Raw genomic sequence first — 27,416 nt, forward strand, 5'->3', positions numbered from 1 at the left:
CCATGATTACCAGCGTCTCCGATGGCGCGCTCCTTTCTTGTGGGGACCCTCTCAGAGGGCACTCCCGCCTTAGGTGAATGTTTACACCTCACGTCACACCTCCCGAGAAACGGACGGAGGGACCAATCGGCATGGTCGGAAGGTGTCAGCTCAGGCAATCACCCCTCCCTGGGCCTGGCCTTTACCAGGGCGTACGTGCGTGCCTTACTTGTCTACCCAGGGTGGGGAATCACGCGTTACCCCGTCACCGGGTACGCGTGCAAACGCGTGGGTCGGCCTTCAGGCACGCACAGGGAGGAAGGAAGAAGAGGAAGAAGAGGAAAAAGAAGAGAGAGAGAGAGAGAGAGAGGGAGAGAGAGGACAGACTGTCTCGAACGCCGAGGCGGAGACCGGCGGCGGCAAGGAGAAGAAGGCGGCGGCAAGGAGAAGAAGGCAAGGGAAGGAGTAAGTAAGACAGTGAGATGGAGAAGAACAAAGAAAGGAATCAACCAAAGGAAGGAAGAATCCAGAAGAAGTGAAAAACCAAAATGACCGCAAATATAGGTCGTGGAACCGTCCGTCTCCGGACGCAGGCGCTAACTACCCCCTTGAGGGGGAGGGACTCCTTTTAGTCGCCTCTTGCGACAGGCAGGAATAACTCGGGCCTATTCTAACCCCCGGACATGCAGGGGGGAGATAAGAAAGCTAAGTAACCACAGTGAGGGTAGACAGACACTGACTACGAAACATACTTCCCCTGTATTACTCCTCTCCATCGTGGAAACTGCTTGACCCACATCCTGCAATCCCATTTAAAATCAAAAAGTTCAGTTGTATCCACGATAATTACTGTTTGTGAATTACTTGATTGCTGGACCACTTGCTTCTAAACTGGCACAAATTGGACAGCTTCAGGTTGCTAATGCTTTGTGTCTAACCAGTCTAATAATAATAATTTTAATAATAATAATAATAATATGAACAGCTTTATGTAATTACTGATGTGTCGTGCTGCCAATACATTCATTTATCTGTTTCGAAGCGAGTAAAGAAGCATTTTCTGGACGACTGCAGATACTAGCTATAACTTGAAGACTTTTTTGAGATACATAGCATTTGTTACGTACAGGGTGACAATTATTGAACTATATGAAAAAAACGTAAATTAGTTACAAACTACGGCGTGCACATACTTTATTCAACATGTAAACGTCACTAAAGATATTAGGTTTTAGGCTTGTAAGACATATTCGATATGCCAGCCATCATTGGCGATGATGTGGTGCAGACGAATAGAGAAATACTGTATGACTCGCTGAAGTGTCGGGACATCGACGCTGTCTAAGCTCTCCTGAATGGCTGTTTTCAGCTCAGCAGTGTTTTTGGGTTATTTCTGTACACCTTGTGTTTAGTATAGCTCCACAAAAAGGAGTCGCGTGTGTTCAGATCCGGAGAATATGGCGGCCAATCGAGCCCCATGCCGAAGCCTCTGGGTACCTCAGAGCCAGAATGCCGTCCCTAGAGTTCTCCTCCAGGACATCAAACGCTCTCCTGCTTCAATGGGGTCGAGCTCCATCTTGCACGAACCACATCTAGTCGAAATCTGGGTCACTTTGGATAATGGGGATGAAATCAGCTTCCAAAACCTTCACGTACCGTTCGGCAGTCACCGTGCCATCAAGGAATATCGCACCGATTGTTCCGCAACTGAACATTGCAACCCACACAGTCACCTGTTGAGGGTGAAGAGACTTCTGATCGCGAAATGCGGATTCTCAATCCACCAAATGCGCCAATTTTGCTTACTGCCGAACTCATCGAAACGAAAGTGAGCTTCGTCTCTAAACCAAACCATACTAATATAATTGCGTAGGCTTCCGCGGCCAGAGTCAGTCTGTAACGCCGGAAGTGCATATACTCCTATTTCCATCTATTGTACTATTATTTTTTTTCCTTGTTTTGTTACCTCAAGATATGACATTTCTGTCTCTTTATATATTGTAATTGTTTTACTGTTTGTATATATATATTTATGCACTCATGTCGATGTATAATTGGTTTGTTTCGTAAATATTATTTGTATTTTTACGCTGGGTCTTGCCTAGGGAAAACTGCTATCGAACGATTACGTCGATAGGTCGTGTGACGAATCAAAGTGTGTAGGATCTTTGGTAGTGTTAACTCTGCCGCGTGGAGCGCGGGCAGAACAGTGGGAGTCTGGCGGGAGTAGCGAGTGGAGCAGGTGTTGTGTGACGCTCCCGCGAGTTGCCGCGCTTTCGAGGTTTGGCAGCATGCAATTGCGCCCGACTCGCGATGAGTTTCTGACATGGTGTCGCGGACGGGAAGCATTAGCTGGCGCACATCAAGAGCCCGTTTCGCCTGGTGACCGTGTCGAGAAGAAGGCGCGCCAACATCCAGCTTCTGCAACAGCGACGGCCGACAATGAGTGACTGTCGCCACCTCCTCGATCGACGGCTTCAAACCTTCAATCAACCAACAAGGAAGACTAAAAGCACGTAAAGTTTCAGAACTGTATGGCAGACCTCAGCTTTTCAAATTGTTCCATTTGCCTCGCAAAATTACAGCAACTTAGCATGAACCTTTGTTGCTCATTGTCCCAATTGCATTGCCAAGCAGGGTCCCTTCCTTTTCCGAAATGAACCCGAGTGTCGTTGAAATTCAAACGCCAGCATTAAAATAATATAATTAGATTTCACTGCTTTAATTTCAAAGTTCAGTAGCTGGCTACAATATTTAGGTTACACGAGCACAAATTTAGAGTGCGAGTTTTGTTAGCATATTTTAGCTTACCTGTGACTGCAGCTCAGCTTGGTACGTACTAAATTTTACTATTGTTAATAGTTCAGAATCATTTAATTCAAGTTCAAAGTTAAATCTCTTGTTTCTAAATTGCGTAGAGTCAAGTTGCTTTTGAAATGATTGTTGAGGTAGTCCAAGACTAACCGTATTTTACTGGATTTCGATGTGCTTCAGAAAGAAAGCTCACTATTAACTTCAGTCACTAAATTAACTTTCGATTTTCCGGTTTTATTAATTCTTTTGCTAAATTAAGTCAGAGTGTAGCGAAATTTATTACTTCTGACAAACTTTCAGTTTTCACACTACACGTGTCAACCTTCAGTTGCCACGCTTCTAGTGTTAATTATATGTGTAATAACCTTTCTTTTTCAGTTACTATAGTAATTGTCCTTAGGACTGGCGACCGTGATTTCCCCCAAATCTCAAATATCTAATTACCGCTAGTTAATTGTTAACGTAACGGCCGCACATTTACTTTCTTTATTAACTTTACCCCTTTTCAAAATTACTTTCCACCAGTTTCATTTGCATTTTTCCTTTCAATTAGATGTAACCCTTTCCTCCCTCTTTACCGATAGATTAACTTCGGTGACGATTGCTATTCCCAAATTTCCATTAGGTACACGCGGTTTAATTTTTCACTGTCATTAAGGTCGATAAGTGAGGGGGGAGGTTACACGTGGCGACCTGGTGACAGGACAATCTTCAAATTTGAGGTTGTTCTGGACACGAATTTTGCATTGTGCAAATCTCGTAACAAAGTACTGGTTACGAAATGGTCGATACGTCAGCGAGAATATTCGTGTGAGGAATCCTAATTAGAGTTGAGATTTTGCATTTATATTGAAAATTATTAAAATGAGTGAAGGGAACAATTACCAAAATTTGGTAGACTTAGATACGGAACAATCGGTCGAACAGTGGGAAACGCGCACAGCGGTACCCATTGTTCCGGGGCAGGCGGCTAGCATGAAAGATGCGACCGCCGAAACGCAACAAAGAGCAGAAATGGAATTCCAGACTTTAGAAAATGTTTCGGAATCGGAAGTGAAAATCAAATCTGAATCCCTTGATGACGAATACGGGGGGACAATGAAAGAGGAAGCCGCTACGGAAGTAAAACCGGTGGTTTCCGGCAATTTAACTGATTTATTGAATGTTTTGATTAACGAAATCAAGAGTCAATCGGCAGAAATTAAAGATCAGGCTGCCAAGCAAGAAGCTCAGGCTGCCGAGCAAGCAGCTCAGGCTGCCAAGCAAGTAGCTCAGTCTGAAAAAATTGAACGAATGCTAGACAATCAGAACAAAGCTATTAATGTTGTTAACAACAATGTTTAAGTTGTTAACACAAAAGTTGATAAAATCAAAGACGATATTGTCGTGATTAATACCGAAATCGGTAACCTTAAACAGGAAATGATAGGCGTTCAGGCGGAAATTGCGAGCATAAATACTCGTTTTGATTCCGAAATTAGCAGAATCGAAAAAAGAGTAGGAGACGCAGTTGCTCCGATCATCGAGAATAAGGTGACGGAACAAATTCAATTAGTGAGAAAGCAGGATCAACAGAAGGTGGAAACTTTAAAGGCTTTAGTATCCGAAGTAGATACCAAAGTGACGAAGCAGGCTAACACCTGCGAAGAGAAAAAGAGGGAAGTGGAAACGCTTGCGACAACCACTTGCCAAGTGATTACGAGGGTGTCGGAATTAGAAAGGAAACTTGACGAAAAACAGAGCTATGTGCCAATCTGTGCACATAGTTCGGAGTTGTTGACGAAAGAGGAGCGGTTCGACCCCTTGAAAAAAGGCAGTATACACCCGACGGATTTCATTAAAAATTGTGAAAGAGTTTTACCCAGATCATGGACTAATGAGAGAAAAATTAATGCGGTTATTGATGTGTTGGCTGGTGATGCCAAGCGTTGGGGCCTAAACCTCAACATTACGAACCTGACTTATGACGAGTTTAAAAATTTGTTTCTGGCTGAATACTGGTCAGAGCAAAAACAGCAAAGTGTCTGGCGCGAATTTGTCGTATCGAGGCCTTTCGATGCGAATTCGCGCGGCTCGATGAAGGAGTTTTGTGAGGGCTGGATCCGCAAGTTGGAATATTTGCGTGATCGCCGCACGGAATCCGAAATAGTCTGGGAACTCTACAAAAAGCTTCCAGATGATACAAAACGCTATGTAGGAAGCAATTACAGGACAATAAATGATTTCCTGGAAAGAGTGGAGGACGAGGACAATTGGCGCAATAATCGCGACAGTGGTAAAGGCCGTGGTAACAACGGGTACCACAGCAACCACACCAACGATAACCATGGGAATAATGCATACCGCAACCATGGCAGCAATAACAATAATGGTTCGGACCGTAATAACAATCGGTACAATGCAAATAATAACCGGAATGACGGAAACCAGTATCATACTAGCGTGATACGGGCTGCGCAGAATAGTAATAACGCCAGAGGGTGTGACCAGCCGCCTCAGCAGCATCCGAGGAGCGTATCTGCTGGGACGAGACAGGGAAACCATTAGCCGCGCCGGTGAGGGGCCGACCAGGCGTGGAGAAATTTTGGCGGCCCAATAACAGGAGAAAACCCAGGTGTCGTCGTTATGAAAATTCCGTATGGAATAATCAACGGCCGGAGAGTGTGCCAGTGTTAGGAGAAAGGAGTGCGCCCACAAGTAGTAGATCAGCTGTAGACACGGCAGTAGGAAGTACATTCACTGTCAGTGAGAACAATTTAAGTAGTGTTCCGGAAATCGATTATAAAGTGGCAGCTGTAATACCCACAGCGGAACTGGAGATTGAGTTTAAGAATGATTCGCAAGTGTTGAAAGAAGATCAGATGTCGGATAAAACGTCCGTCATCGAGCGAGGAGATGCAGAGAGGGATGAGGTCTGGTTAAGGCAGTTCGGTCGCTTATACGACGAACTAAGAGATTATAGGGGCCTGTACGGGAGAAGTGTTTATGGGGAGCGCGGGCAGGATTTGCCGCGTCTCGTCCCGCAGGAAGATAGTGATTGTGAAGTGATAGAAAGTTCTGGCCCTAACCGGCAGACTTTGCTAGAAATAGTTGATGTTAATGGGGAGCACGAGCAAGATGCGTCGTGTTTCGTCCCGCAGGAGTTGAATGTTGAAGTAGTAACGGAAAGTTCTGGCCCTAACCGGCAGACTTTACCGAAAGTTGTAATGGTAGAAGTAGCCGACCCATCCGACGCGAACATCCAGTTTAAACATTGCGAGAGTATTAAGGAGAAAGATTACGAAAATTTTAGTGATAGCCGAACACGATTGATAGAAAAGCACGTAGATTACTGCGTGTATGAGGTTAGAGCTGACATTATACGGTCAGAAGATAACAGTGTGGGTTGCGCAGATGTAGAGGAAGTAATTGCAGATACTACTGGGCACTTGTCTCCAGGTAGATTGGCAGATGAGATCAATCTGATTAAAGAGGAATCAACGAAGGTGACAATTAGTGAATTGATAGCAAAGCAACACTCACTAGTTGACGAGTTACAGGAAAAGGTTTCGGTATTGGAGGCGACGCTACAGACTAAGCCTCAGGACAAACGTGATGAAATTAAAACTGTATTTGAACAGAGGCTGAAAAAGCCGCCAGATAAACCGGATTTAGGATCAAAGCCGGATGGTTTTTTCTGGAATGACCTGGATATAGACGAGGATTTACTGTGGGAAAATGAAGAAACAGTCGAGGACAAGTGTAGACAGATAGTAGTGTCTGTTAATATGCACGACCTACAACTAAACGTGTTGATTGACACCGGTGCAGAATTGAGTGCTGTATCTGGGAAAATATTTGAGTTACTGAAAGACAGACCTGGCATCGTAGTTATGCCAGTAACAGGAGTGAACATTATCGGTGCTACTGGGAAGGCCAGTAAACCGGTCACAAAACAGATTTTTGTCAACTTCGAGATATGTGGGGCACGATTAGAACAAGAGTTTGTCGTCGTGCCAGACTTAACTACGGAAGTAATTATCGGGTTAGATTGGCTGTTAAAGTACCGTGCAGTGATTAACTGCGAAAGCAAAACGTTGACATGTACGTCCCAAGATAAAACAATAGTAGTTAGTTTTGACGAGGCAGGAGACGGTGTGCATAGGCAATACCAGCCTATACACATTGTTAACTGGCCGAATGGTATTGACGTAGGTATGAATTTGAACTACTGTAATGTGAGGAATCTCGGCATTGACAATAGTGTAGAAAGTGAATTGGAAAGTATTGTAGACGGTGTGTCAAACGTAACACACGAACAAAGACGAGGCCTGTATGAAGTAATAATGAGGAATAAGAGTGTGTTTTCAGACAAACCGGGTCTTGTGGAAGGATATAAATGCAAGTTGCATGTAATTCCGCACGAACCATTCTTCGTGAGACCGTATGCTATAACGCTGTCCAAAAAGGAAGCAGTGCAACGGGAGATAGATAAGATGATCGAATGGGGAGTGATTGAAAGAAGTACAAGTCCATACAATAACGGTTTGGTCATTGTAGCAAAACGGGATGGTAGTGTGCGTATTGTGATTGACGCACGCACGTTGAATAGGGTCGTTCAACGTGAAACAGACAGACCAGAGAGTATGGAGGAGATTTTGCAACGTTTTCATGACGTTAAGTTCATGACTAGCCTCGATCTGACAGCTAGTTACTGGCAAATAGAACTCGAAGAAGAATCTAGGCCATACACCGCCTTCTTGTTTGCGGGCAGGTGTTATCAGTATAGAGTACTGCCGTTTGGACTTAATATATCTGTGTCCGTGTTCATCAGGGCCCTAGATAAAGTGCTAGGACCGGCTTTGAGTTCAAGATTAACTGTATATGTTGACGACCTATTGTTGGCCAATGCCACTTGGCATGACCATTGTGACCTGTTAGATGAAGTTTTTAGAGCATTGCGCCGTGGCGGAATGACTCTAAAGCTAAAGAAATGCGAATTTGTGAAGCAGGAACTGAAATTTTTAGGGCATGTAATTACCACTGCTGGTATTACGAAAGACCCAGAGAAACTAGAGGCAATAAAGAATTGTCCTCCACCCAAGTCTAGGAAACAGTTAAAAAGTTTTCTAGGGCTCACAGGATTTTACCGTAAATTTGTAAAAGGACAAGTGTTTAATGATGAAAATTTGAATAACCTCTTGCGCAAAAATGTTCCGTTTGTGTGGACTGACGGGTGTCAGACCGCTTTCGAGAGATTAAAAGACGAGTTGTTAAGATCTAACATACTATTTCATCCTGATTTATCGCTACCCTTCCATCTGGGAACGGATTCGTCGAATTACGGGGTGGGGGTAGAAGTGTTCCAAGAAGTTGGTAAAGGAGAGGATAAGGAACACCGGACGATAGCGTTCGCGAGTCGAACTTTATCAAAAAGTGAGCGAAACTACACGATTTCTGAGAAAGAGTGTCTCGCTATCGTGTGGGGATTCAAGAAGTTCAAGGGTTACCTATGGGACCGTAAGGTGATTATTCATACGGACCATAAGGCGCTCACTTATCTGAAGGATTGTAAACTACTTCACGAAAGACTGACTAGGTGGTCGCTGTATTTACAGCAATTTAACTATGACATCTGTTACGTAAAAGGGACCGACAATTGCGTAGCGGATGCGCTGTCGCGGTTGCCCGAGTCTAATCAAGGTCTATTGAAAGATGAGGCAGATGGAGTGGTCAAATTGTACTATTTTAAAGAAGTTGAGGGACGTAAATTAATAATGAACATTTGTAAGAATCTACGTCGTCATCAGAACGAGGATGGTTGTTTAAATATGGTGAAAACCCGATATGATGAAAAGAGTCCAGAAGGAGAGAAATTAAGGAAGTATTACAAGATATACGATCATATCTTGTACATACGTAAGGGTGAAGATAGTAATATTTGGCGGGTATGCTGGCCCAGCAAATACGTCACGGAAATAATAGACTACTACCATTTGGCGTATGGTCACTGTGGACCAAAGAAATGTACGGAAAAGCTGAGTGAAGTAGTGCATTTCAACAACATGTTAAAACGAGTTACTGACAGAGTGAAAACTTGCGATTTATGTCAGAAGGTGAAGGTTACCAACTGTACGAGTCGTGGTCCTATGCAAAGTATAAGGCCTAACGACACCTTTGAGTTACTGTGCGTGGACTTGTACGGACCTTTGCCCAAGTCATCAGGAAACTTTGCTTACATTTTAGTAGTGCTAGAAGCTTTTTCCGAGTTCATCAAACTATACCCGATTAGGAAAGCTACAGCCAAAGCAGTCTATAGCAAGCTTGTGAACGATTATTTTGTTCATATTGGTAAGCCCAAGGCGATTCTATCAGACAATGGGGCACAATTTACTTCTAAGTTGTGGAATGAAGGCTTGGAAAGTAATGGGGTCGAGGTGATCCATATTTCAGCTTATTGTCCGGCTGGGAATCCCGCTGAGAGGTATATGCGCGAGCTAGGCCGACTGTGCCGTACCTATTGCCATCACAAAAATAGGGCATGGGGCAAATATGTAGCAGTATTTGAGAGAATTATGAACACCTTGAGACATGAATCGACGGGATTTTCTCCAGAGGAAATCCTGTTGGATGACAGAAGTAAAAGTTTAGTGGAAGAGGTAATCAAATTCCCTCCACGGATTAACATTAGTATTGGTGTGAAAAAAGATCGTTTGCGAGAAGTAATGAAGCTAAAAGCCGATGCTCGCATACGTCGTCATGACGCTAAAGCGCGTTTTGCTAAGTTTGCGATCGGAGACTTAGTACTTGTAAAAGCTCATGAGAAATCGAGCGAGATAGACCATGAAAACTCTAAATTTAAGTTTGTTTATAATGGACCATATAAAGTCATTGGTATGCCTCACACAAATGCTTACGGAATATTGTAGACTTGAAATTGTACCAACCTAGGATCGATTAATACCACACAATGGGTAATTTATACAGTATGTAAAATTGAGTGTAAGATTTAACGATTTGCTAGATTGCCATGCTTTTGACTGACCAAGGTCATTAAAGACGTTGTAATTAATAAGTAATTAATTTTGATTAATCAGTTTAATTTTAATCAATTTAATCATGATCTAATCAACTGAAAAATCCAAGCTGCTAGTTTAAGTTTTCAGCTGAGTCACAGTAGATTAAAGAATGTAAATATGCTTTTGTAACTAGCTGTCAGATTTCATGAATGTGTGTTTTATTAGTCATTGCCGATGTACTTAGACGCTGTTTTAAGTTTCAGGCTAGTACATGCGTGTGATGATGGACAGTGTTGAGCTATCCACTGTGATAGTATTAAAGGACTCCTTGAGATTACTCGGGAGTGAGTTTTTCCTAAAGAATTCAGTGAAACGGACGTTCTGGAAACGCCGTCACAAGGGCGAGTGAGATCAAGCGTGCCGCACACGCGGGCGCAACAATACTGGCGAGGCGAGCCGCTGTCGGCTCTTGTGCCGCTGTTGGCTCTTGTGCCGCTGTCGGCATTCTTTGTACTTGCGAGTACGAAAGGCGGAATAGTTTTTCTTCCCGGACAGCTGATGTGAAAGAATTCTGCTGTCAATATTTATGTTTTTTTCGATCTACTGAATATTATTTTCTTGTTTAGCGTTAAGTGGAATCTCATGACGAGATATTAATTATGAAAAGGTTATGTAAAAATGTGTATTCTATGTAATTAATTATTAACTTGCGTATTTTGATCTACCTGTTTTTATGACCATGTACTCTGATTAATTTTGCAAATAGTATTCCATTTCTCATAGTGTTACGAATTTTAATGATTTTGGAATAGCTAAACCATTTTCTATATCTTCTATGAATTTTAATATGTTGTCAACCTGTTTTATTTTGTGCAAGATGACAGAGTGGAATAAGATTAGGAGTGTCCCCACTCAATTATTATGGTCTAAAAATTGATTTATGATTAATTAGACGAATGCTAAATTTTGTTGATGTTTTGAGCATATGCATTTCCGCTGTTTCTTTTTTGGGACATTTTCTGAGTCTGTTTACGTTACACGAACATCCTCAGACAATGTGGGGCACGTGTAACGCCGGAAGTGCATATACTCCTATTTCCATCTATTGTACTATTATTTTTTTTCCTTGTTTTGTTACCTCAAGATATGACATTTCTGTCTCTTTATATATTGTAATTGTTTTACTGTTTGTATATATATATTTATGCACTCATGTCGATGTATAATTGGTTTGTTTCGTAAATATTATTTGTATTTTTACGCTGGGTCTTGCCTAGGGAAAACTGCTATCGAACGATTACGTCGATAGGTCGTGTGACGAACCAAAGTGTGTAGGATCTTTGGTAGTGTTAACTCTGCCGCGTCTAGCGCGGGCAGAACAGTGGGAGTCTGGCGGGAGTAGCGAGTGGAGCAGGTGTTGTGTGACGCTCCCGCGAGTTGCCGCGCTTTCGGGGTTTGGCAGCATGCAATTGCGCTCGACTCGCGATGAGTTTCTGACATGGTGTCGCGGACGGGAAGCATTAGCTGGCGCACATCAAGAGCCCGTTTCGCCTGGTGACCGTGTCGAGAAGAAGGCGCGCCAACATCCAGCTTCTGCAACAGCGACGGCCGACAATGAGTGACTGTCGCCACCTCCTCGATCGACGGCTTCAAACCTTCAATCAACCAACAAGGAAGACTAAAAGCACGTAAAGTTTCAGAACTGTATGGCAGACCTCAGCTTTTCAAATTGTTCCATTTGCCTCGCAAAATTACAGCAACTTAGCATGAACCTTTGTTGCTCATTGTCCCAATTGCATTGCCAAGCAGGGTCCCTTCCTTTTCCGAAATGAACCCGAGTGTCGTTGAAATTCAAACGCCAGCATTAAAATAATATAATTAGATTTCACTGCTTTAATTTCAAAGTTCAGTAGCTGGCTACAATATTTAGGTTACACGAGCACAAATTTAGAGTGCGAGTTTTGTTAGCATATTTTAGCTTACCTGTGACTGCAGCTCAGCTTGGTACGTACTAAATTTTACTATTGTTAATAGTTCAGAATCATTTAATTCAAGTTCAAAGTTAAATCTCTTGTTTCTAAATTGCGTAGAGTCAAGTTGCTTTTGAAATGATTGTTGAGGTAGTCCAAGACTAACCGTATTTTACTGGATTTCGATGTGCTTCAGAAAGAAAGCTCACTATTAACTTCAGTCACTAAATTAACTTTCGATTTTCCGGTTTTATTAATTCTTTTGCTAAATTAAGTCAGAGTGTAGCGAAATTTATTACTTCTGACAAACTTTCAGTTTTCACACTACACGTGTCAACCTTCAGTTGCCACGCTTCTAGTGTTAATTATATGTGTAATAACCTTTCTTTTTCAGTTACTATAGTAATTCTCCTTAGGACTGGCGACCGTGATTTCCCCCAAATCTCAAATATCTAATTACCGCTAGTTAATTGTTAACGTAACGGCCGCACATTTACTTTCTTTATTAACTTTACCCCTTTTCAAAATTACTTTCCACCAGTTTCATTTGCATTTTTCCTTTCAATTAGATGTAACCCTTTCCTCCCTCTTTACCGATAGATTAACTTCGGTGACGATTGCTATTCCCAAATTTCCATTAGGTACACGCGGTTTAATTTTTCACTGTCATTAAGGTCGATAAGTGAGGGGGGAGGTTACAAGTCGACATAAAATTTTTGCTTACCGACTGGAATAACGTCGACAGAATCACTCACCTGCAAGCGTATGCAACCAGTGAAACCGCCGCCATTCGCCAGAAGAAGAAATTTGAGCAGCTAGCAAAGACGACACGGAATACTTCGCCTCGACTGGATACATCTCGAATAGTGGTGAACCTTTCTTCTCATCCCATCAGCAACGCAGCTACAGAAGCACTAGCTAAACGACTAAACTTTGCCGTCACACCTGAGCGGATTCCCACGGAAGAAATTATCGAATCCGTGGAAACAGCACTCCGGCACACATCTGCGACAGAAGCTGAGAAAATTAGACAGGAATCCGTTCGAGTTCTACTACGTGCCAAGCCACAGATACACAACCTTAACAGAGAGGAAAGAGCAGCTATCAGGGAACTGAAGAACAACGATGAAATTGTGATATTAACAGCATACAAAGGCAATGCTACTGTCATCTTAGACACCTTGCAGTATGAAGACAAGATGAAAGAATTATTAAATGATCGAATCTACAAAGAACTAAGGGCGGACCCTGCGACGAAGATAGTTCGAAAGACGCAGGCCGCGATTAAGGACTCGAGAATTGACGCTGACACAGCCAAGAGTCTTATTCCCAGAGTACCGGTCTCTCCCAGAATTTTCGGTGTTCCAGAGAGACACAAGGAAAGTTGGCCTTTGAGGCCAATAGTGAATGGGATCAATTCGCCTAATTACAATTTGGCAAAGTACCTAGCATGCAAACTAAGACGTCTAGTTGGCAAGACGGACTCTTATGTGAAGAACTCGACATACTTTATAGAAAGCCTAAAGGGAGAAAATTTTACCTACGGACATCATGGTCAGCTTTGATGTGAAATCACTATTTACGAACGTGCCAGTAGATGAAACTATCCACATCCTTCAGGAGCATGTCCCGCCGGACATATGCGACCTGGTTGAGTTGTGCCTGACCTCAACGTTCTTCAAATGGCAAGGAAAATACTACGAGCAGACAGACGGCGTAGCAATGGGGTCTCCCCTATCTCCGCTCGCAGCAGACATATTCATGGAAGCCTTTGAAGCAACGGCCCTCGGTTCAGCTCCTTTACGCCCACGTTGCTGGTTTAGATACGTGGACGACACGTTCGCTATATGGCCTCATGGTGAAACGGAGCTACACAAATTCCAGGAATATTTGAACAATATGAACGGGAAGATACAGTTCACGCTGGAAGTAGAAAAGAATGGTGCTATCCCATTTCTAGACGTCGAAGAGATCGGAGGGCACACTGGGGCACAGAGTATATCGTAAGCCTACATATACTGACAGGTATCTGCACACCCAATCCTACCACCACCCAGCGCAGAAGAACTCTGTCATCCGCTCTTTGGCAATCCGTGCGCAGCGCCAAAGTGATGCTCAAAACATCGCACCTGAGCTTAAAAGGTTACGCACAACTTTTCTAACCAATGGCTACAGCCATAAGTCGATAAACACAGCCTTGTCGACGAACATAAGCAAGAAATATAAGCAGGAAACAGACAAACTGCAGTGCGCTTACCCTATGTGAAAAACGTTACTGACCGAATAGGCAAACACCTTCGCCGCGTTGGGGTGCAGCATGTTTTCTATAGTGGTCGTAGGATCCAGGACGTTCTAGGCTCCACCAAAGACAAGGTGGATGCTTTACACACTGCAGGCGTTTACAAGGTGGAATGCGAATGCGGAGAGGCATACATCGGCGAGACTGGTAGGCCAATAGCAACGCGCATTCGGCAGCACGAGCGTTATATTCGTCTAGGGCAACACAACAAATCCGCAGTGGCAGAACATCACCATGACTGCGGAAAAGAAATAAAATTCAACGAAGTCTGTGTGTTGGCCAAGCAGCCAATTATGACGAAACGCAAAATAAGAGAGGCCATCGAAATACTTAAACAGCCTAACAACATGAACAGGGAGGGTGGACTCAGGCTTGCCCCATCTTGGCTGCCAGCAATCAGAGCCCAACAGACCGCACTGTCAACACGAGGCACGAGCACTAGCGGCGAGTAACTGCCGCCGCGCGGCCGACGTCCAGCAGTTGGTTTTTTTTTGTTCATCAGTCTACTGACTGGTTTGATGCGGCCCGCCACGAATTCCTTTCCTCTGCTAACCTCTTCATCTCAGAGTAGCACTTGCAACCTACGTCCTCAATTATTTGCTTGACGTATTCCAATCTCTGTCTTCCTCTACAGTTTTTGCCCTCTACAGCTCCCTCTAGTACCATGGAAGTCATTCCCTCATGTCTTAGCAGATGTCCTATCATCCTGTCCCTTCTCCTTATCAGTGTTTTCCACATATTCCTTTCCTCTCCGATTCTGCGTAGAACCTCCTCATTCCTTACCTTATCAGTCCACCTAATTTTCAAAATTCGTCTATAGCACCACATCTCAAATGCTTCGATTCTCTTCTGTTCCGGTTTTCCCACAGTCCATGTTTCACTACCATACAATGATGTACTCCAGACGTACATCCTCAGAAATTTCTTCCTCAAATTAAGCCCGGTATTTGATATTAGTAGACTTCTCTTGGCCAGAAATGCCTTTTTTGCCATTGCGAGTCTGCTTTTGATGTCCTCCTTGCTCCGTCCGTCATTGGTTATTTTACTACCTAGGTAGCAGAATTCCTTAACTTCATTGACGTCGTGACCATCAATCCTGATGTTAAGTTTCTCGCTGTTCTCATTTCTACTACTTCTCATTACCTTCGTCTTTCTCCGATTTACCATACTGTGTACTCATTAGACTGTTCATTCCGTTCAGCAGATCATTTAATTCTTCTTCACTTTCACTCAGGATAGCAATGTCATCAGCGAATCGCATCATTGATATCCTTTCACCTTGTATTGTAATTCCACTCCTGAACCTTTCTTCTATTTCCATCATTGCTTCCTCGATGTACAGATTGAAGAGTAGGGGCGAAAGGCTACAGCCTTGTCTTACACCCTTCTTAATACGAGCACTTCGTTCTTGATCGTCCACTCTTATTATTCCCTCTTGGTTGTTGTACATATTGTATATGACCCGTCTCTCCCTATAGCTTACCCCTACTTTTTTCAGAATCTTGAACAGCTTGCACCATTTTATATTGTCGAACGCTTTTTCCAGGTCGACAAATCCTATGAAAGTGTCTTGATTTTTCTTTAGCCTTGCTTCCATTATTAGCCGTAACGCCAGAATTGCCTCTCTCGTCCCTTTACTTTTCCTGAAGCCAAACTGATCGTCACCTGGCGCATTCTCAATTTTCTTTTCCATTCTTCTGTATATTATTCTTGTAAGCAGCTACGATGCATGAGCTGTTAAGCTGATTGTGCGAGTCCGCAGCTCGTGGTCGTGCGGTAGCGTTCTCGCTTCCCACGCCCGGGTTCCCGGGTTCGATTCCCGGCGGGGTCAGGGATTTTCCCTGCCTCGTGATGACTGGGTGTTCTGTGACGTCCTTAGGTTAGTTAGGTTTAAGTAGTTCTAAGTTCTAGGGGACTGATGACCATAGATGTTAAGTCCCACAGTGCTCAGAGCCATTTGAACCATTTTTGATTGTGCGATAATTCTCGCACTTGGCAGCTCTTGCCGTCTTCTGAATTGTGTGGATGATGCTTTTCCGAAAGTCAGATGGTATGTCGCCAGACTCATATATTCTACACACCAACGTGAATAGTCGTTTTGTTGCCACTTCCCCCAATGATTTTAGAAATTCTGATGGAATGTTATCTATCCCTTCTGCCTTATTTGACCGTAAGTCCTCCAAAGCTCTTTTAAATTCCGATTCTAATACTGGATCCCCTATCTCTTCTAAATCGACTCCTGTTTCTTCTTCTTCTATCACATCAGACAAATCTTCACCCTCATAGAGGCTTTCAATGTATTCTTTCCACCTATCTGCTCTCTCCTCTGCATTTAACAGTGGAATTCCCGTTTCACTCTTAATGTTACCACCGTTGCTTTTAATGTCACTAAAGGTTGTTTTGACTTTCCTGTATGCTGAGTCTGTCTTTCCGACAATCATATCTTTTTCGATGTCTTCACATTTTTCCTGCAGCCATTTCGTCTTAGCTTCCTTCACTTCCTATTTATTTCATTCCTCAGCGACTTGTATTTCTGTGTTCCTGATTTTCCCGGAACATTTTTGTACTTCCTCCTTTCATCAATCAACTGAAGTATTTCTTCAGTTACCCATGGTTTCTTCGCAGCTACCTTCTTTGTACCTATGTTTTCCTTCCCAACTTCTGTGATGGCCCTTTTTAGAGATGTCCATTCCTCTTCAACTGTACTGCCTACTGCGCTATTCCTTATTGCTGTATCTATAGCGTTAGAGAACTTCAAACGTATCTCGTCATTCCTTAGTACTTCCGTATCCCACTTCTTTGCGTATTGATTCTTCCTGACTAATGTCTTGAACTTCAGCCTACTCTTCATCACTACTGTATTGTAATCTGAGTCTATATATGCTCCTGAGTACGCCTTACAATCCAGTATCTGATTTCGGAATCTCTGTCTGACCATGATGTAATCTAATTGAAATCTTCCGGTATCTCCCGGCCTTTTCCAAGTATACCTCCTCCTCTTGTGATTCTTGAGCAGGGTATTCGCTGTTACTAGCTGAAACTTGTTACAGAACTCAATTAGTCTTTCTCCTCTTTCATTCCTTGTCCCAAGCCCATATTCTCCTGTAACCTTTTCTTCTACTGCTTCCCCTACAACTGCATTCCAGTCGCCCATGACTATTAGATTTTCGTCCCCCTTTACATACTGCATTACCCTTTCAATATCCTCATGCACTTTCTCTGTCTGTTCATCTTCAGCTTGCGACGTCGGCATGTATACCTGAACTATAGTTGACGGTGTTGGTCTGCTGTCGATTCTGATTAGAACAACCCGGTCACTGAACTGTTCACAGTAACACACCCTCTGCCCTACCTTCCTATTCATAACGAATCCTACACCTGTTATACCATTTTCTGCTGCTGTTAATATTACCCGATACTCATCTGACCAGAAATCCTGGTCTTCCTTCCACTTCACTGACCCCTACTATATCTAGATTGAGCCTTCGCATTTCCCTTTTCAGATTTTCTAGTTTCCCTACCACGTTCAAGCTTGTGACATTCCACGCCCCGACTCGTAGAACGTTATCCTTTCGTTGTTTATTCAATTTTTTTCTCATGGTAACCTCCCCCTTGGCAGTCCCCTCCCGGAGATCCGAATGGGGGACTATTCCGGAATCTTTTGCCAATGGAGAGATCATCATGACACTTCTTCAATTACAGGCCACATGTCCTGTGGATACACGTTACGTGTCTTTAATGCAGTGGTTTCCATTGCCATCTGCATCCACATGTACTTGATCATTGCTGATTCTTCCGCCTTTAGGGGCAATTTCCCACCCCTAGGACAAGAGAGTGCCCTGAACCTCTATCCGCTCCTCCGCCCTCTTTGACAAGGCCGTTGGCAGAATGAGGCTGACTTCTTATGCCGGAAGTCTTCGGCCGCCAATGCTGATTATGTATCAAAATTTAGGCAGTGGTGGGGATCGAACCCGGGACCGAAGACGTTTTGATTATGAATCAAAGACGCTACCCCTAGACCACAAGGTAAACAGCAGCAAACTTCTCATTCGACGGTGGCCACCAATCATGGTACATAACACAAGAGCCAATGGACAACAGAGGTCACGTTCTCCCTCCACCGCAATAACCTATTACAATAGAGTTCCCTCGATGGCCTCTCCTCCTTCCTTAAGTGACCAATGAAACTATCTACTTTCAAAATTATGACGTAATGGCATGCGCAGTGAACATTAACAACAAAAAATATAAAGGACACTGCATAGCTAGAACGCACCATTAGACCCAGAAGAAGGCCGGTGCAATCGTGGCCGAAACGTTGGTATTTTTTTCTATAGCAGCAGTAGTTTTTACATTATAACGCGGTACCAAACCCAGAAAACTTTTGTCGACAAACCATACTAATTACCATAATGCCCCGCGGCCAACCGTACTGTTTGAAGGGCGCAACGCAAACCGTTCAGGAGTTATGACGATTTTATTTCCTATAGCTCAATAATTGTCACCCTGTATATGTCTCACTTATCAGCAATGTACGGTTAAAGAACATATGTGTATTGGGTGGACAATATGAGGAAACTAACCACCAGATTTATGCTACTAACTAAAGACGACTAAAGAGAATCGTTTAACGTGACAGAAGTGCAACCATTCCGCAAGCTGCAGATTTCAATGCTGGGCCAGCAAGAAGTGTTAGCGTGCGAACCATTCAACGAAACATCATCGATATGGCTTTCGGAGCCGAAGGCCCACTCGTATACCCTTGATGACTGCACGATGTACGCCTCGTCTGGGCCTGTCAACACCAAAATTGGACTGCTGATGAATGGAAACACGTTGCCTGGTCGGACGAGCCTCGTTTCAAGTTGTCTCGAGCGGTTGGACGTGTACGGGTATGTGGACAACCTCAAGAATCCATGGAACCTGCACGTCAGCCGGTTATGTTCAAGATGGTGGAGGCTCTGTAATCTACATCTACATGGATACTCTGCAAGTCACATTTAAGTGCCTTCCAGGGTGTTCATCGAACCACATTCACAATTCTCTATTATTCCAATCTCGTTTAGCGCGCGGAAAGAATGAACACCTATATCTTTCCGTACGAGGTCTGAATTCCTTTATTTTATCGTGGTGATCGTTCCTCCCTATGTAGGTCGGTGTCAACAAAATATTTTCGTATCGGAGGACAAAGTTGGTGAACGGAATTTCGTGAGAAGCTTCCGTCGCAACGAGAAACTCCTTACTTTTAATGATGTTCAGCCCAAATCCTGTAACATTTCTGTGACACTCTCTCCCATATTTCGCGATAATACAAAACGTGCTGCCTTTCTTTGAACTTTTTCGATGTATTTCGTCAGTTCTATCTGGTAAGGATCCCACACCCCGCAGCAGTATTCTAAAAGAGGGCGGACAAGCGTAGTGTAGGCAGTCTCCTTAGTAGGTCTGTTACATTTTCTACGTGTCCTGCCAATAAAACGCAGTTTTTGGTTAGCCTTCCCCACAACATTTTCTGTGTGTTCCTTACAATTTAAGTTGTTCGTAATTGTAATACCTAGGTATTTAGTTCAATTTACGGCTTTTAGTTTAGACTGATTTATCGTATAATTGAAGTTTCACGAGTTCCCTTTAGCACTCATTTGGATGACCTCACAGGGTCAACTGGCACTTTTCGCACCATTCAGATATTTTTCCTGAATCGTTTTGCAGTTTGTTTTGATCTTCTGATTAGTAGATAAACGACAACGTCATCTGCAAACAACCGAAGACGGCTGTTCAGATTGTCTCCCAAATCGTTTATATTGATAAGGAACAGCAGATGGCCTATAATACTACCATGGGGAACGACAGAAATCACTTGTGTTTTACTCGATGACTTTCCGTCTGTTACTACGAACTGTGACCTCTGACAGGAAATCAAAAATCCAGTCACATAACTGAGAAGATATTCCACAAGCCTGCAATTTTAATACGAGCCGCTAGCGTGGTACAGCGTCAAAAGCCTTCCGGAAATCCAGAAATACGGAATCGATCTGAAATCCCTTGTCAATAGTACTCAACACTTTATGTGAATAAAGAGTTACTTGTATTTCACAGGAACGATGTTTTCTAATGGTGTGTCTCGTGTGCAGTTGGAGTGATATGGGGCCCCTGATACATCTCGATACGACTCTGACAGGTGAGAAGCACGTAAGCATCCTGTCTGATGACCTGCATCCAGTCATGTCCATTGTGCATTCTGACGGACTTGGACATTTGCAACAGGACAATGTGACACCCCACACGTCCTGAATTACTACAGAGTGGCTCCAGGAACACGCTTCTGGGCTTGAACACTTCTGCTGGCCACCAGACTCCCCAGACAAGAATATTACTGAGCGTATCTGGGATACCTTGCAATGTGCTGTTCAGAAGATATCTCCACCCAGTGGTGCTCTTACGGATTTATGGACAGCGCTGCAAGATTCATGGTGTCAATTTCCTCCAGCACTACTGCAGACATTAGTCGAGTCAATGCCACGTCATGTTGCAGCACTTCTGCATGCTCGCGAGGGCCCTACACGATAAGCATTTGTACCGGTTTCTTTGGCGCTTCATATGAACATTATTGGAATGTTACAAAATTGTGATAATATTAATGATCTTTAGAAAATAATTTAGTTCTGTTACGAACAGAATAGAATCATTTAGTTTTACCCATCAGGGAGTAATTCCGCCCAGGTGGGTAGAGTGAGTGTTCATCGGAGGTGAGGGTATCATCTGGAGTGCCCCAGGGAAGTGTGGTAGGTCCGCTGTTGTTTTCTATCTACATAAACGATCTTTTGGATAGCGTGGATAGCAATGTGCGGCTGTTTGCTGATGATGCTGTGGTGTACGGGAAGGTGTCGTCGTTGATTGACTGTAGGAGGATACAAGATGACTTGGACAGGATTTGTGATTGGTGTAAAGAATGGCAGCTAATTCTAAATATAGAAAAATGTAAATTAATGCAGATGAATAGGAAAAAGAATCCCGTAACGTTTGAATACTCAATTAGTAGTGTAGCGCTTGACAGTCACGTCGATTAAATATTAGGGCGTAACATTGCAGAGCGATATGAAGTGGGACAAGCATGTAATAGCAGTTGTGGGGAAGGCGGATAGTCGTCTTCGGTTCATTGGTAGAATTTTGGGAAGATGTGGCTCATCTGTGAAGGAGACCGCTTATAAAACACTAATACGACCTATTCTTGAGTACTGCTCGAGCGTTTGGGATCCCTATCAGGTCGGACTGAGGGAGGACATAGAAGCAACTCAGAGGCGGGTTGCTAGATTTGTTACTGGTAGGTTTGATCATCACGCGAGTGTTACGGAAATGCTTCAGGAACTCGGGTGGGAGTCTCTGGAGGAAAGGAGGCGTTCTTTTCGTGAATCTCTACTGAGGAAATTAAGAGAACCTGCATTTGAGGCTGACTGCAGTACAATTTTACTGCCGCCATCTTATATTTCGCGGAAAGACCACAAAGATAAGATAAGAGGGATTAGGGCTCGTACAGAGGCATATAGGCAGTCACTTTTCCCTCGTTCTGTTTGGGAGTGGAACAGGGAGAGAAGATGCTAGTTGTGGTACGAGGCACCCTCCTCCACGCACCGTATGGTGGATTGCGGAGTATGGATGTAGATGAAGCACTGGCGTAGTGTAAGCTGACTTTTAAGAGGGGGACGTGTGTGCAGTGGCAGGTGGCGGACGTACCTTCCTGCGCGGCGATGTGCAGCGCGGTGTTGCCGCCGGTGTTGCGCAGCGAGGCGCGGGCGCCGTGGCGCAGCAGCACTTCGACCACCTGGTGGTGTCCGCGCTGCGCCGCCGTGTAGAGCGCCGAGAAGCCGGCGGCGTCGCGGCGGTCGAGCAGCGCGCCGTGCCTGGCCAGCAGCCGCGCGCACTCCGCGTGGCCCGCCTGCGCCGACAGGTGCAGCGCCGAAGACCCGCCGGGCGCCGTCAGCGCGTCCGCGTCCGCGCCGCGGCTCAGCAGCGCGTCCACGCATCTGCAGCGAAGGAGGGTGTGAGGCACCTGCTTCTGTGCCGGGAGGCGCTGGCTCACGCCAGTTTTTTTACGATCGGTCGTTCTACATCTACACCCTACACACCACCACACCGTGATGCTGCAGTCTCGGGATATGCACCTCCGACATATCTGCGTTGCCTCCGGGTCGTTCAGAGTAAGGTTTTATGAATCGTAATCAATTCTCCATCCCCCCATGAACCATGGACCTTGCCGTTGGTAGAGAGGCTTGCGTGCCTCAACGACACAGACAGCCGTACCAGAGGTGCAACCACAACGGAGGGGTATCTGTTGAGAGGCCAGACAAACGTGTGGTTCCTGAAGAGGGGCAGTGGCCTTCTCAGTAGTTGCAGGGGCAACAGTCTGGATGATTGACTGATCTGGCTCTGTAACACTAACCAAAACGGCCTTGCTGTTGTGGTACTGCGAACGGCTGAAAGCAAGGGGAAACTACAGCCGCAATTTTTCCCGAGGACATGCAGTTTTACTGTATGATAAAATGATGATAGCGTCCTCTTGGGTAAAATATTCCGGAGGTAAAATAGTCCCCCATTCGGATCTCCGGGCGGCGACTACTCAGGACGACGTCGTTATCAGGAGAAAGAAAACTGGCGTTCTAGGGATCGGAGCGTGGAGTGTCACATCCCTTAATCGGGTTGGTAGGTTAGAAAATTTGAAAAGGGAAATGGATAGTTTAAATTTAGATATAGTGGGAATTAGTGAAGTTCGGTGGCAAGAGGAACAAGACTTTTGGTCAGGTGATTACAGGGTTATAAATACAAAATCAAATAGGGGTAATGTAGAAGTGGTTTAATAATGAATAAAAAATAGGAGTGCGGGTAAGCTACTACAAAAAGAATAGTGAACGCATTATTGTGGCCAAGATAGACACGAAGCCCACGCCTACTACAGTAGTACAAGTTTATATGCCAACTAGCTCTGCAGATGATGAAGACATTGATGAAATGTGTGATGAGATAAAAGAAATTATTCAGGTAGTTAAGGGAGACGAAAATTTAATACTCATGGGTGACTGCAATTCGACAGTAGGAAAACAAAGAGAAGGAAACGTAGTAGGTGAATATGGATTGGGGCTAAGAAATGAAAGAGGAAGCCGCCAGGTAGAATTTTGCACAGAACACAACTTAATCATAGCTAACACTTGGTTCAAGAATCATGAAAGAATGCTGTACACACGGAACAAGCCTGGAGATACTGACAGGTTTCAGATAGATTATACAGGGTGAGTCACCTAAAGTTACCGCTGGATATCGTATTTCGTAAACCACATCAAATACTGACGAACCGATTCCACAGACCGAACGTGAGGAGAGGAGCTAGTGTAATTGTTTAATACAAACCATACAAAAATGCACGGAAGTATGTTTAACACAAACCTACGTTTTTTTAAATGGAACCCCGTTAGTTTTGTTAGCACATCTGAACATATAAACAAATACGTAATCAGTGCCGTTTGTTGCATTGTAAAATGTTAATTACATCTGGAGACATTGTAACCTGAAGTTGACGCTTGAAACCTCCGACGTTCAGTTGCGTGTTGTAACAAACACGGGCCACGGTCGGCGAGCAGCATCTGCAGGGACATGTTTACGATGACGACCGTGTTTACGAGTGTGGCTGTAGTGCACTGTTGTGGTTTGGTCTAGCTGTCGCAGTGTCCGCATGTAGCGCTTGCTGCTATTGTTATTCTGCATTCGTGTCCGCACGCAGACCAACTGTAGTACACCGTGTTACCAGACGTCTGTGATAGTGTAGTGTTGTAGGAACTGTGACCATGGTGTATTCGAACTCTGAAAGGGCGAAGATGATACTCATCTATGGCGAGTGTCGACGAAATGCAGCTGAAGCCCGCAGGGTGTATGCAGAACGGTACCCGGACAGAGAGCATCCAACGTGCTGCACATCGCAAAACATCTACCGCCAACTGTATGCAACAGGTATGGTCGTAGCACGCAAACGGGTCCGTAACAGACCCGTCACAGGAGAAGCGGGTGCAGTTGGTGTGTTAGCTGCTGTTGCCATGAACCCACACATGAGCACACGGGACATTGCGAGAGCCGGTGGACTGAGTCAAAGTAGTGTCATGCGCATACTGCATCGTCACCGCTTTCACCCGTTTCATGTGTCGCTACATCAGCAATTACATGCTGATGATTTTAATCAGCGAGTGCAATTCTGTCAATGGGCATTAACAGAGAATGCGTTGCAGTTCTATCTGTTTACCGATGAAGCGGGTTTCACAAACCACGGGGCAATGAATCTACGGAACATGTATTACTGGTCCGTGGACAATCCTCGCTGGTTCAGACAGGTAGAGCGACAGCGACCGTGGACTGTAAATGTATGCTGCGGAATCATTGGCGTCCAGCTCACTGGTCCTCACTTCATTGCAGGGGTCCACACAGCTGGAACATACATCGCGTTTCTACAGAATGATCTGCCAACGTTGCTCGAAAATGTCCCACTGGAAACGCGTCGACGTATGTGGTATCAGCATGATGGTGCACCTGCACATTCCGCAATTAACACTAAGCTGACCCTTGACAGGATGTTCGACGGGCGTTTCATAGGACGTGGAGGACGCATAAATTGGCCAGCCCGTTCTCCTGATCTTACACCTCTGGACTTCTTTCTGTGGGGTACGTTACAGGAGAATGTGTACCCCAGAGGATACGAAACAACGTATTGTGGGAGCCTGCGGTGACATTACACCAGATGTACTGCGGCGTGTACGACATTCATTACGCCAGAGATCTCAATTGTGTGCAGCAAATGCTGGCCATCACATTGAACATCTATTGGCCTGACATGTCGAGACACACTCTATTCCACTCCGTAATTGAAAACGGAAACCACGTGTGTACGTATACCTCACCCCTCAGGGTAATGTACATGTGCGTCAGTGAAAAAGACCAATAAAAAGGTGTTAGCATGTGGACGTAATGTGCTGTTCCAGTCTCTTCTGTACCTAAGGTCGATCACCGTTCCCTTTGGATCCCTACGTAATTCGGTGCTCTCCGATACACACGATCGAACAGCGGAGGAGTGGTACTCAAGCGTCAAATTTAGGTTACAATATCTCCGGATGTAATTAACATTTTAACCGAGCGAGGTGGCGCAGTGGTTCGACACTGGACTCGCATTCGGGAGGACGACGGTTCAATCCCACGTCCGGCCATCCTGATTTGGGTTTTCCGTGATTTCCCTAAATCGATCCAGGCAAATGCCGGGATGGTTCCTCTGAAAGGGCACGGCCGACGTCCTTCCCCATCCTTCCCTAATCCGATGAGACCGATGACCACGCTGTCTGGTCTCCTTCCCCAAACAACCAACCAACCAACCAACCAACCAACCAATTAACATTTTACAATGCAACAAACGGCACTGATTACGTATTTGTTTCTATGTTCAGATGTGCTAACAAAACTAACGGGATTCCATTTAAAAAAACGCAGGTTTGTGTTAAAAAACATACTTCCGTGCATTTTTGTATGGTTTGTATTAACCAGTTACACTAGCCCCTCTCCTCACGTTCGGTCTGTGGAATCGATTCGTCAGTATTTGATGTGGTTTACGAAATATATCCAGCGATAATGTTAGGTGACTCACCCTGTATAATGGTAAGACAGAGATTTAGGAATCAGGTTTTAAATTTTAAGACATTTCCAGGGGCAGATGCGGACTCTGACCACAATCTATTGCTTATGAACTGTAGAGTAAAAGTGAAGAAACTGCACAAAGGTGGGAATTTAAGGAGATGTGACCTGGATAAACTGAAAGAACCAGAGGTTGTACAGAGTTTCAGGGAGAGCATAAGGGAACAATTGACAGGAATGGGGGAAAGAAATACAGTAGAAGAAGAATGGGTAGCTTTGAGGAATGAAATAGTGAAGGCAGCAGAGGATCAAGTAGGTAAAAAACCGAGGGCTAGTAGAAATCCTTGTGTAACAGAAGAGATACTGAATTTAATTGATGAAAGGAGAAAATACAAAAATGCACTAAGTGAAGCAGGCAAAAATGAATACAAACGTCTCAAAAATGAGATCGACAGGAAGTGCAAAATGGCTAAGCAGGGATGGCTAGAGGACAAATGTATGGATGTAGAGGCTTATCTGACGAGGGGTAAGATAGATACTGCCTACAGGAAAATTAAAGAGACCTTTGGAGAAAAGAGAACCACTTGTACGAATATCAAGAGCTCAGATGGAAACCCAGTTCTAACCAAAGAAGGGAAAGCAGAAAGATGGAAGGAGTATATAGAGGGTCCATGCAAGGGCGATGTACTTGAGGACAATATTATAGAAATGGAAGAGAATGTAGATGAAGATGAAATGGGAGATACGATACTGCGTGAAGAGTTTGACAGAGCACTGGAAGACCTAAGTCGAAACAAGGCCCCGGGAGTAGACAACATTCCATTAGAACTACTGACAGCCTTGGGAGAGCCAGTCCTGACAAAACTCTACAATCTGGTGAGCAAGATGCATGACACAGGCGAAATTCCCTCTAATTCAAGAAGAATATAATAATTCCAATTCCAAAGAAAGCAGGTGTTGACAGATGAGAACATTACCGAACTATCAGTTTAGTAAGTCATGGCTGCAAAATACTAATGCGAATTCTTTACAGACGAATGGAAAAACTGGTAGAAGCCTACCTCGGGGAAGATCAGTTTGGATTCCGTAGAAGTGTTGGAACACATGAGGCAATGCTGACCCTACGACCTATCTTAGAAGATAGGTTAAGGAAAGGCAAACCTAAGTTTCTAGCATTTGTAGACTTAGAGAAAGCTTTTGACAATGTTGACTGGAATACTCTCTTTCAAATTCTGAAGGTGGCAGAGGTAAAATACAGGGAGCGAAATGCTATTTACAATTTGTACAGAACGCAGATGGCAGTTATAAGAGTCGGGTGGGGGGGGGGGGGGGGGGCATGAAAGGGAAGCAGTGGTTGGGAAGGGAGTGAGACAGGGTTGTAGCCTCTCCCCGATGTTATTCAATCTGTATATTGAGCAAGCAGTAAAGGAAACAAAAGAAAAGTTCGGAGTAGGTATTAGAATCCATGGAGAAGAAAAAAAACTTTGAGGTTCGCCGATGACATTGTTATTCTGTCAGAGACAGCAAAGTACTTGGAAGAGCAGTTGATCGGAAGGGACAGTGTCTTGAAAGGAGGCTATAAGATGAACATCGACAAAAGCAAAACGAGGATAATGGAATGTAGTCGAATTAAGTCGGGTGATGTTGAGGGAATTAGATTAGGAAATGAGACAAAGTAGTAAAGGAGTTTTGCTATTTGGGGAG

At 44.2% G+C, this 27,416-nt stretch overlaps 1 protein-coding gene across 1 annotated transcript in view; it reads right to left on the minus strand.

The window, feature by feature from the left end:
* LOC124775554 (receptor-interacting serine/threonine-protein kinase 4-like) overlaps positions 1 to 27,416 on the minus strand; it is a 168,968-nt gene that overhangs the window by 105,873 nt on the left and 35,679 nt on the right. The window contains exon 3 of the mRNA XM_047250383.1: positions 21,789 to 22,078. Within this exon, the coding sequence (XP_047106339.1) occupies positions 21,789 to 22,078 (290 nt within the window). The remainder of the gene's footprint in view (positions 1 to 21,788; positions 22,079 to 27,416) is intronic.

The sequence above is a fragment of the Schistocerca piceifrons genome, chromosome 2 (assembly GCF_021461385.2).
Source record: "Schistocerca piceifrons isolate TAMUIC-IGC-003096 chromosome 2, iqSchPice1.1, whole genome shotgun sequence".
NCBI classification, from domain to species: Eukaryota; Metazoa; Arthropoda; class Insecta; order Orthoptera; family Acrididae; genus Schistocerca; species Schistocerca piceifrons.